The sequence below is a fragment of the Hemitrygon akajei genome, chromosome 19 (genome assembly GCF_048418815.1).
Source record: "Hemitrygon akajei chromosome 19, sHemAka1.3, whole genome shotgun sequence".
In the NCBI taxonomy this organism is placed as follows: Eukaryota; Metazoa; Chordata; class Chondrichthyes; order Myliobatiformes; family Dasyatidae; genus Hemitrygon; species Hemitrygon akajei.
In genome coordinates, this window is record NC_133142.1 from 23202686 (window position 1) to 23220695 (window position 18010).

Sequence of the window (18010 nt, forward strand, 5' to 3'; positions counted from 1 at the left end):
ATTTATTATGAGGATAGATAAAGTGAGCATTGTCTATTCCCTTTGGACCAAAGGAGGATGAGAGGTGACTTAATAGAGGTGTACAAGATGACAAGAGGCACAGTTAGAGTGAACAGTTAGAGCCTTTTTCCCAGGTGGAAAGGGCTAACATGAGGGAGCATAATATTAAGGTGATCGGAGGAAGCTTTGGGAGAGATGTTAGAGGTAGTTTTGTGGTTTTTTTTTAAACACAGAGAGTGGTAGGTGTGTAGAATGAAATGCCAGTGGTGGTAGACACATTAGTGACACTTAAGAGACTTTTTGAGGGGCACAGATAAAAGAAAAAAGGAGGGCTACGTGGGAGACGAGAGTTGGATTGATCTTCGAGTAGGTAAAAAAAGTCAGCAGAACATTGTGGGCCGAAGAGCCTGTACTCTGCTCTACTGTTCCACATTCTATATTATCAGCGTGATGCGGAGCAGGCATTTTGGTAGGAGAGGATAGAACTTCTTAGATAAAACAAAGGAGAACTCCTGCCCTTCCATCCTCAAAAGTAAGTTTTCTGATACCAGAAGGACTTCTGGTGTCTTCAGAGCTATCGCTGATATATTTTTGGTGACAAAAATGTTGCAGATCCATTCAGGCTCCAGCTAAAATTGCAAAAGGCTCTTTTCTGCATGAAACTCCTGCCTACTGCAAAAACATGAAACTTAAGTTCTCAAATGTTGAAAGAAGTAAGATCTGAACAGGAATGATGACCTACTGACGGATCAGAATATTTATTCAAATGAATGTGCTTTCCAGACCCAGAGATTTGGAAGAAAAAAATAAATTTAATATTATAATATGCTTATTTTACTATCTTTAATTTCTTCATTTCTCCATATGTTTTTAATCTTCTAAAATGATTTAATAATTTATTTTTAGTAATTTATTTGTTATTATAGTTTTTAAGTGCACTTGATTATCCGAAGCATTTAATCCCTACTGTAAGGCTCCGATAAGCTTTGATGAAAGCTCAACCTCGGGCTCAGGAGATATGTAGCAGCGGAGCACCTTCTCAGGCTGACTCGTTGCTCAGGCTTCTCTGATCATCACCCAATACCTCATGAGTGCAAATGGAAAACAGCTCTTCTGTTCTTCTGCGTTCAGCATATAAAGACTGCACCACGACCAATGAGCCGAATGCATTGCTTGACTCGCTTCATGACGTGAATGATGTTCAGGTATCGTCAAATGAGGTGCAAGTAAACTTTATGCCCGGGAAAGGTCTTCAACAAGAGAATGTTCAGCTCTAACTGGTTCATTTTTAGATTTTACATTCATCCTACTCCAAATTCTATTAGATATATACATTTCCTATTGATTTATTGATTGATTAACAGACATACTGCATGGAGTAGGTCCTTCTAGCCTTTCAAGCTGTGCAATCCAGCAATCCCCCAATTTAACCCTAGTCTAATCGCAGGACCATTTACAATGACCAATTAACACACCAATCAGTACACCTTTGGACTGTGGGAGGAAACCAGAGCACCTGGAGGAAACCCACGAGGTCACGGGGAGAACGTACAAACTCCTGACAGGCAGCGGCGGAAAACTGAACCCGGATCACTGATACTGTAAAGCGTTGTGCTAACCATTACACTAATATGCCGCCCCTTTCGCTTAGTTAATTTAAGTCATTGATTTACAAAAACATACTGTTTAACTACTGTATACTTTTGCAATTTTAATGAAAGGGCAGCCTTTGAAATGTTTACCTTGCATTGCTTGCGAAGAAAGTGGAGTGCAGAAGGCACCAGCCAGTCAAAGAGACCTTCTAAGAGGTTCAGCATGTCCTTGTGAGGCAGGACTTTTGAAAGACCTTTAAGCCAAGATAAAACAAGAGGTTTCCAACCTAACTGGGCTGGCTCCAGATAGATCATGCCACAGCGACTAACTGTGGCTGGCTAAAAGTGCAAAAAAAATCTGTTTAAGATGCACAGAAATGTAACAATAATTACATATTAATTTACTAATCCAGATTAAAACACATGTAATTTTTCAATTCCGAAGCATTCAAGGAGAAAATATCAAGGACTCTTACTGAAGCTTGGGAAAGGTCCATTACTTCAAAAATGAGGCTCATCTGCTGAGACATCTGAATGATCTCCCCACTCATCAGACAAAGCTGGTAATTAAAGAATGGCAATTATTAAGACCTAATTGAATAAGTAATGATTATCAGACCTCAAAATGCCAGTCAGTACTCAGGTTCAACCTACAGTAGGCTAAAAATTAACTTCCATTGGTTAATGTTTTATACACCATGAAATTAAAATTTTAATGTTTAAAAATAGGAAATCTTACATTATATTTGAAAAATTATATTTTACCTGATTCCACATTATTAATATGTATTAACATCATTAATATATATTAATATTATGCTCAAGGCTAGACTTTAATGCAAAATTGTTCACCATACTCCATGAACTAGGCTCTCATGAAAAAGGATCTAGTGATTTCCCAGTGTATGTGATAGATAAATTCTTCTCAGGCTACCAGGCTGACACAGGTATCAATTTTAACTGATGTTTCAATGACAAACTCTGCCATTTTCATCAAGGACAATGCCAGGGCATGTCTAGTCCAATGGCATTTATACTCTGTTATCTGACCCTCCTGATTGGTTAGTCCTCATCCAATCAGGTTACTACTATCCCAGCTTGGTGATAAACAAATTCTAGTTCTTATTCAGAGCAAGACCTTTTGTCTTGTTAAAAATTCGAGGAAAAGAATTTTAGCAAAGATTAAGGTCTCGCTGTAAGAAAGAATTGGAATTCGATTGTAAACAAGATGGGACAGCAGAAACCTGATTGGATGAGGACTAACCAATCAGGAGGATGGACAATTGGATTATAAATACCACCAGACTAGCCATGCCCAGGCATTATCCCTGATGAAGGTGGCAAAGTTTGTAATTGAAACATGGGTTAAAATCGATACCTGTACCCAGCTGGAAGCCTGAGAAGAATTTATAGGCTCTCATGCATAATAACCACATAGGAAAGAGTTTTCAGTCAGGACATGGTAGCTTTGGGAATTATGCAAAGGTTAACTGCAACAACATAGTCCAGTATGATACTCTCAAACAAGGAAGAATAATGGTCAAGTGTTACAATCAGCCACCAGATAAACTTGTCCTTTGTCAATCAAGTAAGGTTGTATAATTGGAACCAATGAATAGTTGATTGGGCTATGCTGTTGTGGCAAACCTATCATTTTGTTCTGATCCCATATGGGTCCTAGATTGACAGGAATAAATAATGTATAACATAGATTATTTTGCAATCTAAAATCAGGAGTTGTTGAACACTATCTGATAAATCCATGAATGCCTAATATTCCAATGGAGCCTGGTCAGTAGAAAAGAAGAAAGCTTTCCAGCACTTTCACCTGTCTCGCTGTCTCACCTGGAAATGAATTATATATAGATCTCTGATAATTTGTTTAAATTGACATAGACTGCAATTCAGTTACAGAAAATATTCACCCGTGTTGGTTTGCAGCTAATTCAATTTGAAATCTATAACCACCTTCACCCCACCTCTGCTTCTTCCTGTAAGATTTCTCATAGAACCTTTCTTGTGAAAGATCTTATTCAGCCCTCATAAGAGTAAGTTACCTATTTTGGTGCCTATTTTAAAGAACTCTTTGAAGAGAATCTATGGAGAAGTTATTGTATTTGAGCTATTGTTTTTGTTATTGTTGAATAATAAACAATTTATGCTTGACTGATTTAATTTGGATTTATTAACTTTACAAAATCTAGTTACATGCCTTAACAAACCATAAAATCATTAAATGTAGCACAGAGTCTGAGTGCACAGGTCCATTCCAATAATGTAATTACCTTTTTGTTATCATCCAGTACAGTATTCATGCTTTCAATCCACAGGGTATCAATTGGTCCATCAAATATCACCCACTTGCGGTCAGGGGTTTCTGAAGAAGCAAACTCCCGGAAAGTATTTGCCACGATACCATCAGTCCACTGTAAATGTTGGGAAAACTCAGTGAAGATCGGTTATGAAACAAATACTTGGATTTTCCAACTTTGAAAAATTGCTACTGAAATGTTCAAAAACACAAGTTAATGCTGCAAATTTTTATTTCAACAAATGAATTAATTTTATTGTGCTATATAGTTACATTTTATATTCCTCTCATCCCTCCCTCCATTTCTCTCATTTTCAATTATGCTTAATTATCTAAGTGGAGACCAAGTATTACTCCAAGGAAAAGCTGTAACTGTGATTAGCCTGATCATATGCTGGATGTTAGGACCCAACAAGATACCCTCAAAATATATATCATCTCTACCCAGTATCATGTTTATTTCCATATAATTTGGAATATATGATTTTGATCCTGATCTTGTTTAAGCAATTATACAAATAAGTTTTTTTAATCTCCCTACTAATTTCTTGGTTACGTGATTTCTTTGTTTATTTTTGTTTTCAGTAAATGATAAGTATGGCTATCTTTAAAATTTAAGAAGATCTTCTATGTTTGAAACATCAAAAACAGGCCCTTTGTCCTACTATGTCAGAGTCAACCTAGCAACTCTAACTAATCCCAACTGCCTGCACAAGGTTTATGTTTTTCTATTTCCTATCTGTTCATCTGCCTGTCCAAGTGCTTCTTAAAAAATATTGTCATGTCTGTTTCAAGCATCTCCCCTGATAGTGTGTTGTAGGCACCTACCATTATCCGTGTGAAAACGCTTGCCTTATAAATCTCCTTTAAAATATCCTCTTTCACCTCTAAGTTGTCTGCTCCAGTATTTAACATTTCTACCCTGAGGCAAAGGTGATGAGTATCTACCCCACCAATGCCTCTCATTATTTTATATATTTCTGTCATTGCCCCTCACCCGCCGATGGTCCAGGGGAAAAAAAATCCAAATGTGTCCAACCTCTCCTTATTTCCAACACTCTCTAATCCAGGCAGCATCCTGTTGGATCTTTTCTGCACCTTCTCCAAAGCTTCCTAGAATTCTCCAACCAGAACAGCATAAAATACTCCAAATATCACCTCATCGAAGCTTTACGCAAATGCAACATGACTTCCCGCCTTTTAGAATCAACACCCCAAGCCGATGGAGGCAAGTATGCCACAGGCTTTCTTTACCACCCAATCTACTTTTCTTGCCACTTACAGTGATCCATGGACTTGTCCCCCAAGATCACTATTTATTTATTTATAGTGTGGAGCAGACCCTCTGGCCGGTCGAGCCATGCCACGCAGCAATCCCCCAATTTAATCCGAGCCTAACCACCAGGAAATCTGCGATAACCAATTAACCTACCAACTGATACATCTTTGGAATGTGGGGGGGAAACCAACCCACGAGCTTAGTAGTCTCAAAAACACAAGTAAATCTGCAAATGCGGGAAATCCAAAGCAAGACACACAAAATGCTGGAGGAACTCAGCAGGTCAGGCAGCGTCTATGGAGATGAATAAACAGTTGAGGTTTCGGGCCGAGACCCTTTTTCAGGACTGGCCCTCTTTTTCTGGTTCCAGGCATAAATTCCCTCCTCTATCTCTGTCTGATTTCAGTTTCCTAAACTTTACATATACTTCTTCTCTCTCTGTTGTCACCAAGTCTCCTGAAGCTTGCCATCTTTGCCTGTCACATGACCATGTTCATCCTGAATTCTGACCAGAATGAATCCCACATATCAGATGTGGATTCATCCAATAACATCTGCTCCCAGTCAACACTCTCCAGCTCCTGCTTAATACCTTTGCTTTTCTGGAGTTCAGCTTCCCTGGCTCACCTTCTACTGAGGTCGAAGATTCTTTTCAATATCTATCTGAAATCTTATGGAATTTTGATGACTGTTGCCAAAATGCTCACATACTGGCTTTCTGATCACCTGACCAGGCTCATTTCCCAATAAAAGTTCAAGTACGGGCCTTTTCCTTGTTGAACAATCCACATACCACATCAAATAACCTTCCTGGATGCACCTAACAAATTCTTTCCTAAGACTATGGCAACATATATATGGTATATACAAAATAGGTAAAGGTTTATTCATGAGGCAGTACATTATTTGAATTTTGAGGCTTTAAAAGTTGCAGAAAATTGAATGTTCCAGACTATCTGTGTATCTGCCATGTTGTTTAAGATGTAAACACATTGGATCCATTTTCTGTCAATCGTAATTACAATCTAAGCCCTCCATTGGTCAGGGCTGACCATGGACGTGGTGTCCCAGCTGTCTACGTGATACCCAAGCCTGGCCAGTACGATACGGAGAGCAGCTCTTCACACAGCTGATGAACCCACAGGAATGGCAGAGACCGATAAAGTTTGGCATTTGAACACAAACACGAGTGACAGCAGTTAGAAACCGTTGGGCAACAGCAACAGTGTCCTGTCCCAATTAAGAACAAAGGACAATACAGCGCAGTACAGGCCATTCGGCCCACAATGTTGTGCTGACCCTTAAACCCTGCCTCCATATAACCCTCCACCTTAAATTCCTCCATATACCTGTCTAGTAGTCTCTTAAATTTCACTAGTGTATCTGCCTCCACCACTGACTCAGGCAGTGCATTCCATGCACCAACTCTGAGTAAAAAACCTTCTTCTAATATCCCCCTTGAACTTTCCTCCCCTTACCTTAAAGCCATGTCCTCTTGTATTGAGCTATGGTGCCCTGGGGAAGAGGCGCTGGCTGTCCACTCCATCTATTCCTCTTAATATCTTGTATACGTCTATCATGTCTCCTCTCATCCTCCTTCTCTCCAGAGAGTAAAGCCCTAGCTCCCTTAATCTCTGATCATAATGCATACTCTCTAAACCAGGCAGCATCCTAGTAAAAAAGCTGGATGAACTCAGCAGGTCGGGCAGCATCTGTTGAAATTAGCAGTCAGTGTTTCGGGCCGACCTGCGGAGTTCATCCAGCTTTTGTACGTGTTGATTTGACCACAGCACCTGCAGTGTACTTTGTGTTTAGCATCCTGGTAAATCTCCTCTGTACCCTTTCCAATGCTTCCACATCCTTCCTATAGTGAGGCAACCAGGCACAGTGTCCCAAATAAATGATGGGAATCCCAGGTAAGTTCTCAATTAGTTTTTGTTCTTTAAGAGTTGTCCCAAGTAAACAGCTGCCCCAATTAACCGATGGACCAACTAACTGGAATCCACTGTATTAACAATTCTTAAGTAACGATGTAAATCACTTACCTCATGTGAGACTAGATCAAACTGTCCAAAGAGTTGACCCATAGTAATTGACTTAGGATTTATAGTTCGATATATGACTTTTTCCTCTTCATTCAATCCACGTTCATTCATAAGCGTCAGTGTGTCTGCCAACACATGCAAAATCTTGGTCTTTCCAGAAAACGGCTCCCCCACCAGCATGAATCTATTTAATTGAAAAACAAAATTATTTGACAGTTTTTTTTCACATTATAGTATATTGTTCATGTATTAGTTTCTATTTTCTCCTGATCCACTTTTCAAATTTAAGGCTTAGAAATTCAATATTCAATTACAGATCTCATTGTGGGGCTACTTGTTTATACCATAGTACAGAAGAATCAAACTGCTATAGAAAAACTCTGAAGTTACCGGTACATGAAAATCCAAATAATTAACATTGACTTTAAATCAATTGCAGTAGTTAATTGTCTGTCACTAACCACAGTGTTCAGAGTAATGAGCACAATGGAACAGAAAGGAATTGATCACATTCTCCTTTACACTTGTGTACAGGAAGTGACAAGTGACATTAAACAATCTTGTGATGTCACTGAACTCCGGGTTTGTTTTCTCTCTCAAAGCCTCAACACTTTAAGCTGGCCCATCACTTTAATTGACACAGAGTAATGAAGCTGAGCACAGGCTCAGTTTCCACTCTCAGGCCTCGACGAAGTGTTGGCCCCCAGTGATGTCCGTTCCTGAATTCTCAAGAGTCAGGTTCGGGAGAGTGCAACATTGCTAGTTTGATCAGACAGTTCAAAAGTACATTTCCTAAAGGGAAATTATAGACTGCAGATTGCAGTGGCCATCATTCACAAGAAATAACACACACAAAATGCTGGAGGAACTCAGCAGGCCTGGTAGCATCTACAGAAAAGAGTAAACAGCCGATGTTTTGGGCTGAGACCCTTCATCAGGACTGGAAAAAAAAAAGATCAGAAGTCAGAGAAAGAACTTCCTCAGACTTATTCTGTAATTCTTACTCTGGCTTCTAATCTCTTTTTTCCAGTCCTGATGAAGGGTCTCGGCCCGAAATTTTGACTGTTTACTCTTTTCCATAGATGCTGCCTGGCCTGCTGAGTTCCTCCAGTATTTTGTGTGTATTACTTTGATTTCCAGCATCTGCAGATTTGCTCTTGATCGTAGTTCACAACAAGCATATTTAGTAGTTTTGCGAGCTGCTCGCAATGCATCACCAGCGCCATTTTGGATCAGGCAAACTTATTTAAACAGATAAATTTAGACAGAAGAGACTGTAAATGCTGGGATCAGGAGCAAGATAACAAACTGCTGAGGCCACTTATTTTGGGTCGGGACCCTTCAAGTGAACTTAAAGAGGTCACTTAAGAGGTGGAGGAAGAACTGGCAAAGGATAGGTGGATCCAGGTGAGGAGTGGAAGAGCAGAAAGAGCAAGAGAAGGAGAGAGAGAAGGAGAGAAGGAGAGAGAGAGAGAGAGGGAGGGAGGGAGGGAGGAGGGAGGAAGAGGATATATGGAGACAACAAGGGGCAGCAGATGGTGGAATCTGATTGGAAAGGAAGGTGGAGCATGGAACCTAATGAGGTGCAGATGGGAGAAGTAGGGGGAGGATACCCTGTTCGAGGAGAGCTTGGATGATGCACAAAGGGAGTGGGTGCTGTTGGAGGCGAGGGTAAAGAAATACAGTGATTGGGGTGAGTTTGGCTTAGATGGAACTGGGTAGATCAGGAGGAGAGAGAGTTAAGGGACAGGGAGGAGTAGGTACCTGAATTTGGAAGAATTAGAAAAGATAAACATGCTTTTCTGAACTAAAATGCCTGATTTAATTTGGATTGCTTAGAGTTACCATAAAAATTTTAACTCTACACTGAGGAATATAGCTAGGAGTGATTTCAATTGTTTTATTAAAAAAACAGACCTGCTCTAGTATTCGCTCTCACTCACCCATGTCTTACAATCATCATTTCATAGGTCTGGATCATTTTGGCCAGGAAAGGCTTCACTGGTTGCACATCTCGCTTCAGGCAGCATTCAACCGTACATTCAAGGAAAAGCTAATTGTAAAAAAGAAACAATTTTTTTTAAACGTAAGAAAAGATGGGTATAACTTTCTAGAAGTGTTTGGCAATGTAACGTAATATTATTTATATTATGTTTTTCCACATTTCCAGAATCCTGGAATTGTTACAATGTAGTAGGGGACTACTTTCAGCCCTGCAAGTAATTTTCTTTGTGTGTGATGCACCATCAATAACTCTCGGAGGCGTGAGGCAAGATATAGGCTTTTATTGGCTGGAAGAAAGAACGAGCAGCAATTGACCACCACGCTACATCCTGGAGAATGAGGCCGGGGCTCAGTCTCCAATCACCTTTATACCGGGGTCTGTAGGAGGAGCCACAGTCAGTGGGAGGAGCCACAAGAGCAGTCAGCAGGGGGGGCGTGTCCAGACAGGTATCTGCTGTTGAAAGTTCTGATTGTCTCTGTTTCTGTCACAGTTTACAGACAGTGAATTTTAGGTCAACTCATTTTCTGTATATAGAAGGTTTCTGCCTAGATACTTCCTATATCACTGACCCTTTATTTTAAATGTGTGCCTCTGGTCCTTGATCATATGGTAATAAAAACAGATTTTCTCTGTTGAACCTGTTGATCATAACTTTATCATGATATTGTACATTTCTATTAAAATGTCTTCTTACCTTCTTTAGGAGAACCCACACATCTCTAGCCTTACACTTTGTTGCTGAAATCCCTCAGCCCTGAAACATTGTAATCTGCTGTCAACACATGAACTAACTTATAGGCATGTCACTGTAATTATTGGCGAGGTGGAGATATGTCTCTAACAAAGGAGGTGTAAGGCGCTTCTTCCCTCCGCTAGCCTGCAGATCACCTTGGGCAAGGTGTAGCACCTGCTTAGCCCCTCGATCAGGGTCACATGAAGCCATGAGAGCAGGTGGTGGATGGTCATGCGAGCAGCTGGTACTCACAAATCCTGGTTGTGCGACCACTGACACCAGGCAGACAATCTCTGAAGAGTATCAGTAATGGCTGGGGTCACCCATCTTGTAAAGACACGGCCCAGACGAAGGCAATGGCAAACCACTTTTGTTGAAAAATTTGCCAAGAACAACCATGATCATGGAAAGACTGTGATTGCCCACATCATACAACACAGCGCATAATGAACGAACGATACAATCACCAAAAACAATTCTAACCTGGTAATCAGCTTCAGGAAGTTTGACCCCTGGAAACAGATCACTTGTGATACCATTGAACAATGGAATGTCGTGGGATAGGAACTTGGGCTCATTTACATCTTTGATTGATCGCAGTAACTAGAAAATAAATGTTTTGTTCAAATTATTTCAACAGAACCACTGCAAATTCATCAAAAATACAGATGAGTACATACCTCTAGGACAGGGGTTCCCAACCTGGGGTCCACGGACCCCTCAGTTAATGGTAGGGGTCCATGGCATAATAAAGTTGGGAACCCCTGCTCTAGAATAAAAAAAGACCATTTTCAGTGCCTCTAAAACGTAAAATCTCATTTCATAAACTTCAAAGTTTTCCTACAGCTTTTGATAAGAGAGATAAGGTAGTGCTGACTTGATAAATGGAGACTTAAATTATACAGATCTTGTATTCAGAAAGCACTTGTAATTGACTATGACTAAAAGTGCAATGATTGTCATCTTCTAATTACTTTTGCGAAGTTCTCAAAGGCAGTAATAAAATCTCAAAGACTATCTTAAATATAATAATAAAATGGAACATATGCAGCAGGTTGACGATATTTAAACAGCTCACCAGAACATCTTCATTCTCCGTGGGGAACTTCAGCTTTAAGTTGCCAGCTGCAACTAAGACAGCTTTCACTGCACGCATACCGTAATCGTAGTGGAACTGCGATGAGAGCTGCTCTGAACACAACCTGTATGTCATCACTATTTTCACTGACAATGGCTTGGCATTAAGGAAACCATATGAGTACAGGGAGATTTCAGCGATCAGTGCATAGTTAGGAACCATCATCGCCACTGTCCGGAATAGAACCTGAACAACAGAGAAATTCCAGATTTAGAAATCATCAGCTCCTACAAATTCTGCTTCTACCTTCCTTTCAGTCAGCTGATTCCAGATCATTATGATTTATTTCAGGAGAAGACTTCTTTTTCTTACAAGTTCCATTAAATAGGAACAGTTAACATATTTTAATGGTAAACATAATATTTTTTTGTCAGCCTAATGCTTATTGGAACAAGATTTGAATTTTCAGGTGTTCACTTAGAAGGTTATTGCCAGACGGCAGCTGGATATGAATTTTACTGGGGCTTTCTGCTCTGATTCCGGAATTCGTTCTACTGACTTCAAAGGCGTGAACCTATGAGGCAGTCTCACTACCTTGAGACGCTTAGCATTATCAACCAGAAATAAATTTCCAAGGAATAGAGATTTTTTTTTTGAAAAGACAAATTTGTTAACCAGATGATGTAGGCATTTCAGTAATTTTATATTCTATGCAATGATAGTACAAACACTCAAGTTAGATAACTAACCAACATGAAGACTTTGCTATTAAATTAGGCAAAAGAGTAATAAACTTCTGAGTTTCTGAATATTATGTCTACATGACTTTTACATCAGGGGCACATTGGTTTAGCCTGCAGGCTTTAGTGAAGAAGTTACTTCCCACTTCCCCTTTCAAGGCCTTTTTTTAGTGGAGGACCATACAGGGACAGTCCCACTAAAATCACCCGACATGGCTCACATCAACTCTTTCTCAGCCACTCTCAGCAATTATTTCTCCTTTTTCACGTCTTCATAAGCAGACGACAACATGCCACTTTCTCATTCCCAGCATCCTGATCAGACAGCAAAGGCTCTTTTGGGGTCTGGAGAGGTTATTTGCTAGAGGTCTATGCCTTGTGGGAAAGAGAGGGTGTGAAAAATTATAACCGCAATCAGGAAGCTGAGGCAAGATTAGTTTTATGAGAATTGCTACAATAGCAGGAGGACTGGGACCAAACTGAGTGTTGGACAGTGAATGATCTCATTTATTGTATGTTCTGCTTTTGAAATTATATCCACTATGCAAGGGTGTACCACAGCTAGAAATGTCTGAACAAATTTATACACAGAAATGCAACTCAATCCAGGAATGGATACAATCACATTCTGTTGCAGAAAAGCTTGGTTTTCAATAATACCGTAAAATAAAAATATTACTCTTCCAGATTTCTTGTCTTATATGCCTGATAGTGGATACTTAAAATAAGATAGACAACAGTGATGATTTTGGAATCTGAATATTTAAACTTTTTTTCATTTTTGTTTTCTAATGCCCCACTTCTTTGAAAAGCACTTGGTTTATACCCTAACCAAAAGCTTTCCTAACTGGGAACAAGTCAGATTCATGTCAGATGTCAGTTTTGGACCTCACTTTATTTTACAGTTACTGACACCAATGGAGAATAGAAATAGACTGAATGTGAAGTTGATTTCCAACACAGATTTTTATCCAGTGAGAAACGCCTGTCCTGTTACGTACTTCTTTATGTCACAAAATAAGCATATTTTTAAAAAAGTAACAGATGTATGTCAGCAAAGCTCTCTTGTCTACACCATCATTCAATAAGATCAAGGCCAAATTTTCATCACAGTCCCATTTTCTGATGCCAACCCCATTTTGTCTCAATTCCTTGCATGCCTAAAACCTTACCATGTACTAAGTCCTTTAGGGAGGTTTGCAAAATATTTATGACTCCCTAGGTGAAAATGTTTCATCTTAACTCTATCTTATATTGGTGACCGTTTTGAGACAATAAATGAGGCAAAAAAGATTAGGCAATTAAACGGAAATAATCTAACATGGTTGAACTGTAAGTGTCTAAACCAAAAGAGACAAATGGGACAGGTTGGTGACATCTGAAAAATCCCAAAGAACTGAAGAGCTACAGCATATCCTAGTTCTTTGGGTGGTAAGTTTAGAAATAATTGATGTTCTGGTTGTCATCCGTAGAATGGTGGTCTGCATACGCAAACCCACTATTTGAGAAATGGGGGGGAAATTTACTGAGCTGTTAGCCTAACGTTAATATTAGGAGAAATTATAGGATTTTTTAAAAAAAGATATAATAACAGAAACTTTATGGAATAAAAGCATTTAGCAGAGGAAAATGGACTCAGGGACGGAAAATCACATTCGATGAATCTACAGTTATTTGAGGATATGATGAGTAAAAGAAATATTAGAAAACTAGCGGTATTCTGAATTCTCACAACAAAAGTTAGTAAACAAGGTTAAAGCCATGCAATTGTAAGGGAGGACTGTTGTAATACACTGACATACAGTATATAAAGACACTTCTCTACACTACATCACATCTGTCCCTTCTTTGCCTGCTTCCTCAACACTACTTGCCTCTCCACCTATCTTCATATCTGCAAAATTGACCACAAAGCCATCAATTCCGTAATCCAACACGAAGAAATCTGCAGATGCTGGAAATTCAAACAACAACACACAAAATGCTGGTGGGCCATCATCCAAATCATTGACAAATAGCGTAAAAAGAAGGGGTCCCAACACCGATCCCTGTGGAAAACCACTAGTCACTATCAGCCAATCAGAAAAGGTGTTTTTTATTCCCACTCTTTGCCTCCTGCCAGTCCGCCAATCTTCTATCCATGCTCATATCTTTCCTGTAATGCCATGGGCTCGTATCCTGTTTAGCAGCCTCTTGTGAAGCACCTTGTCAGAGGCCTTCTGAAAATCCAAGCAAACAACATCCACAATGACTCTCCTTTGTCGCTGGGCTCTAGCGTGTCTGTATGTAATGTGGCTCTGACACAAAATGATAAAGCGATGGTGGAGGGGGATGTGATGGGGTGGGTTAGCAGGTGGATGTGTTAATCAGTCTCACAGCTTGGGGAAACTAACTGTTTTTGAGTCTGGTGGACCTGGTGTGGATGCTATGTAGCCTCCTCCCTGATGGGAGTGGGACAAGCAGTCCATGAGCAGGGTGGGTGGGATCCTGCATGAGTATGAGATGCTGGCCTTTCTCCAGCATCTTTCTGTTTTTATGTCCTTGATGGTGGGTAGGCTAGCGCCAGTGATGGATTGGGCAGTTTTGACCACCCATTGTAGAGCCTTCCAGTCCATCACAGTACAGTTTCCGTACCACAACAGTGATGCAGCATGTTAGGGCATTCTCTCCAGCACATTTGTAGAAGGTTGTGAGTATTGATGAGCATAGCCCAGCTCTCTTCAGCCTCCTAAGAAAGAAGAGGCACTGTGAGCTTTCTTGATGACATAGGAGATGTTCTGGGACCAAGATAGGTTGTGCAACACGTGCACTTGCTCACAGTTTCCACTGCTGTGCCACTGACGTTAAGAAGGGTGTGAGTGTTGTGAGTTCTTCTGAAGTCGACAACCATCTCCTTTGTCTTGTTAGCATTTGGGAAGAGGTTATTTGCTGGCACCAGATCTAGAGCTCTTCCACCTCCTCTCCGTGGGCCATCTCATCATTGTTGGTGCTGAGCCCCACCACCGAGTTCACAACCCGTATCAACAACTGAGGATCAAACATCATATTTCAAAGTTTGCTTATGATATTAAACTAGGAAAGAGAATGGAAATGAACAGAAAATGCTGGGAGTTGTGGACAAGCTGAGGTGAAAACAAAGCAGATGCAACATGAAGTGAAAACTTTGAAGCCATCCACTCAGGGAAGCCGAACACATTTCTCAAATGATGAAAGACTGAGAAGGGCTGATGTTCAAAGGGATCCTAAATGTGCTTGTACATCCATTAATTAAAGCCAAAATGCAGACAGCAGGCAATTAAGAGAACAGGTGGTATGTTAGCCTTTATACAGATGAGGGTTTGATTACACAAATAAGGAAATCTGATTATATTTGCATTGAGCCTTGCTGAGAACAGAGTACTGTTAACAGAGTCGGTCTCCTTACCCACGAAGGAATGTATGACAATAAGAGCTTGTTTAAGTACAGTACATAAAAGGAAACAGAGAGGTCCAAACAAACAAGCTTCACAAGAGCTTATGTGTTGATAGTAATAGAACATAGAACATAGAATAGTACAGCACATTACAGGCCCTTCGGCCCACAATGTTGTGCTGACTCTCAAACCCTGCCTCACATATAACCCCTCTCCTTAAATTCCTCCATATACCTGTCTAGTAGTCTCTTAAATTTCACTAATGTGTCTGCCTCCACCACAGACTCAGGCAGTGCATTCTACGCACCAACCACTCTCTGAATAAAAAATCTTCCTCTAATATCCCCCTTGAACTTCCCTCCCCTTAACTTAAAGCCATGTCCTCTTGTACTGAGCAGTGGTGCCCTGGGGAGGAGGTGCTGGCTGTCCACTCTGTCTATTCCTCTTAATATCTTGTACACCTCTATCATGTCTCCTCTCATCCTCCTTCTCTCCAAAGAGTAAAGCCCTAGCTCCCTTAATCTCTGATCATAATCCATACTCTCTAAACCAGGCAACATCCTGGTAAATCTCCTCTGTACCCTTTCCAATGCTTCCACATCCTTCCTATAGTGAGGCGACCAGAACTGGACACAGTACTCCAAGTGTGGCCTAACTAGAGTTTGCACATAATCTGCATCTCTATTCCCAGAGCTGCCTGTTCATATGCATTCTGCAAATGCTTCAAATCCAAAGCAACACACAAATTGCTGGAGGAACTCAGTGGGTCAGTAGACTAGCTTGAGTAGAGAATTGACTAAACAAAAGGAAACAGTGAGTAGGGACAGAGTCACTTTCAAATTGGCAACCTGAGATCTGCTGGGAACTGTAAAGATCAGTGTAGTGGCCACAGCTACTGCATTTACAACATGTATTAGTCACTAAAAGGAAGGAAGAGCGTGTGTGTGTGTGTGTGTGTGTGTGTGTGTGTGTGTGTGTGTGTGTGTGTGTGTGTGTGTGTGTGTGTGTGTGTGTGTGTGTGTGTGTGTGTGTGTGTGATGATAGAAAAATGAGGTTGGGGGGGGGGAGTAGAAAGGTGGGCAACCTGTGAGGAGGATTCAAGATGTTAAATGAGCAAGAAGTAGGTGGCCTGTAAGCTGGCAAATGGAGTCCAGTGTAAGAAAGAGTAGAATTTGGGAAGCCAAATGGAATGAAAGCTTATATTCCAACAAGGCTGGAGTACCTAGTTAAGTAAGTCATACAACTGTAAGTCATGTAACTGTACAAGGCACTAACCTGGCTACATCTGTAAATAGATTTAGTTCTCTTATTTAAGGAACGATATATCACCATTGGTGGATGTTCAGAGAACATTCACGAGGATAATCGTAGGAACGGAGGAAAAGGATGAACAGATTGGGTTTGTCCACGCTGGGATTTGGAAGAATGAGAGGTGGTCTTGCTGAGACATTAGAATATCTTAGCAGGTTTGATTTGGTAAATTCTGGAAGGGTATTTCCCCTTTAGAACTAGAGTGCATAAATTCAGAGAAAAAAGGATTCCCATTTAAGAGAGAAATGAGTGGAGATTTCTTCTCTCAAAGAATTGTAAATCACAGGAATATTTTGCCTGAGCAAGTTCTGAAGGCTGAATCTTTAAATATAATCAAAGCTGAGAACAATGTTTTTTGATCAGTAAAGGATTTTTGGTACAGGTTGAAAATGGACTTGAGGAAAGTTGGATAATTCAGTGGATTCCAGTTAATTGGGCCATTGGGTGATTGAGACAGACGTTTATTTGGGACAAGTCTTAAAGAACAAAAACTAATCAAGAAAAAGCCAGGATTCTGTTTGTTTATTTAGACACTAAGCCATTTAATTGGGGGAGGAAACTGTTGCCACAGTTTATAACTAACGTCTGTGCGTACACTGGAGTGACCATCAGACCCTACACTGTAATAAGTAGTAAGACAATTTAGAACTGTTTTGTTTGCTGTAGTTTCAAGCATTCAGGCTTGGAGATGCCAGAAACAGCTGGGAATGAAAATGAAATGATTTCACTACTTTAACCAATGAGGAACTACGAAGAATTTGAAGGTTTGGAGGATACGATTGTTGACAGCATTGCATAAAGGCAGTCCATTACCTGTACTAGGAGTCTGCTCTGATTTTGCTCATTTACTGTCAAAAGAACATGACACAGATGAGTTTCTCTGTCAATAAGTGTTAGGATCTAATACACAGTTTTATAGTACTGTAGTGGTATTGGTAGTGTTCTGTTATTCATTTAAATACATAATTGCCTTTTTGATTCATTGCTCTGTTCTGGAGATGGAAAGGCCAGCTGCGGAGAGTGCTGTCCAGGTTTTTTCTGTGTTTTAGATTTGGACTTTGGACTCTAGACTCTTTTTTCAGTCTTATAGTTTTAGTATTCTGTGTATTTTTCACCCAATCTTCTCTTCTTTTGTGCATGGAGGGTTTTTGGGGGTAAATGAGCCTGATCCATTTTATTCATTCTTTCGTGTAGGAGGACGGATTTGGGAGTTTATATGACTGTTTTTTTTTGCATGGAGGTGGGATTTGGGAGTTTATATGACTGTTTTTTTTGCATGGAGGTGGGATTTGGGAGTCTATATGACTGTTTTTTTTGCATGGAGGTGGGATTTGGGGGTTGGTGATCGTGCTGCTTTCCCTTCTTGGTTCCATAGCTACCTGAAGAATCAAAAAATTTCAGAGTTGTATACTTTAATAATAAATGAACCTTTGAATTTGCTACTCTGTTTGTCTTTTTTATACCTTTTTAAAACTATTTCCATGAAACTTCAGCTAATTAGGG

At 40.1% G+C, this 18010-nt stretch overlaps 1 protein-coding gene across 1 annotated transcript in view; it reads right to left on the reverse strand.

Moving 5' to 3' along the window:
* dnah12 (dynein, axonemal, heavy chain 12) overlaps positions 1–18010 on the reverse strand; it is a 160435-nt gene that overhangs the window by 68620 nt on the left and 73805 nt on the right. The window contains exons 27-33 of the mRNA XM_073072245.1: positions 11044–11289; positions 10449–10568; positions 9171–9280; positions 7228–7411; positions 3878–4018; positions 2069–2152; positions 1743–1931 (exon numbers count right to left, since the gene is read on the reverse strand). Coding sequence (XP_072928346.1) covers positions 1743–1931; positions 2069–2152; positions 3878–4018; positions 7228–7411; positions 9171–9280; positions 10449–10568; positions 11044–11289 — 1074 coding nt within the window. The remainder of the gene's footprint in view (positions 1–1742; positions 1932–2068; positions 2153–3877; positions 4019–7227; positions 7412–9170; positions 9281–10448; positions 10569–11043; positions 11290–18010) is intronic.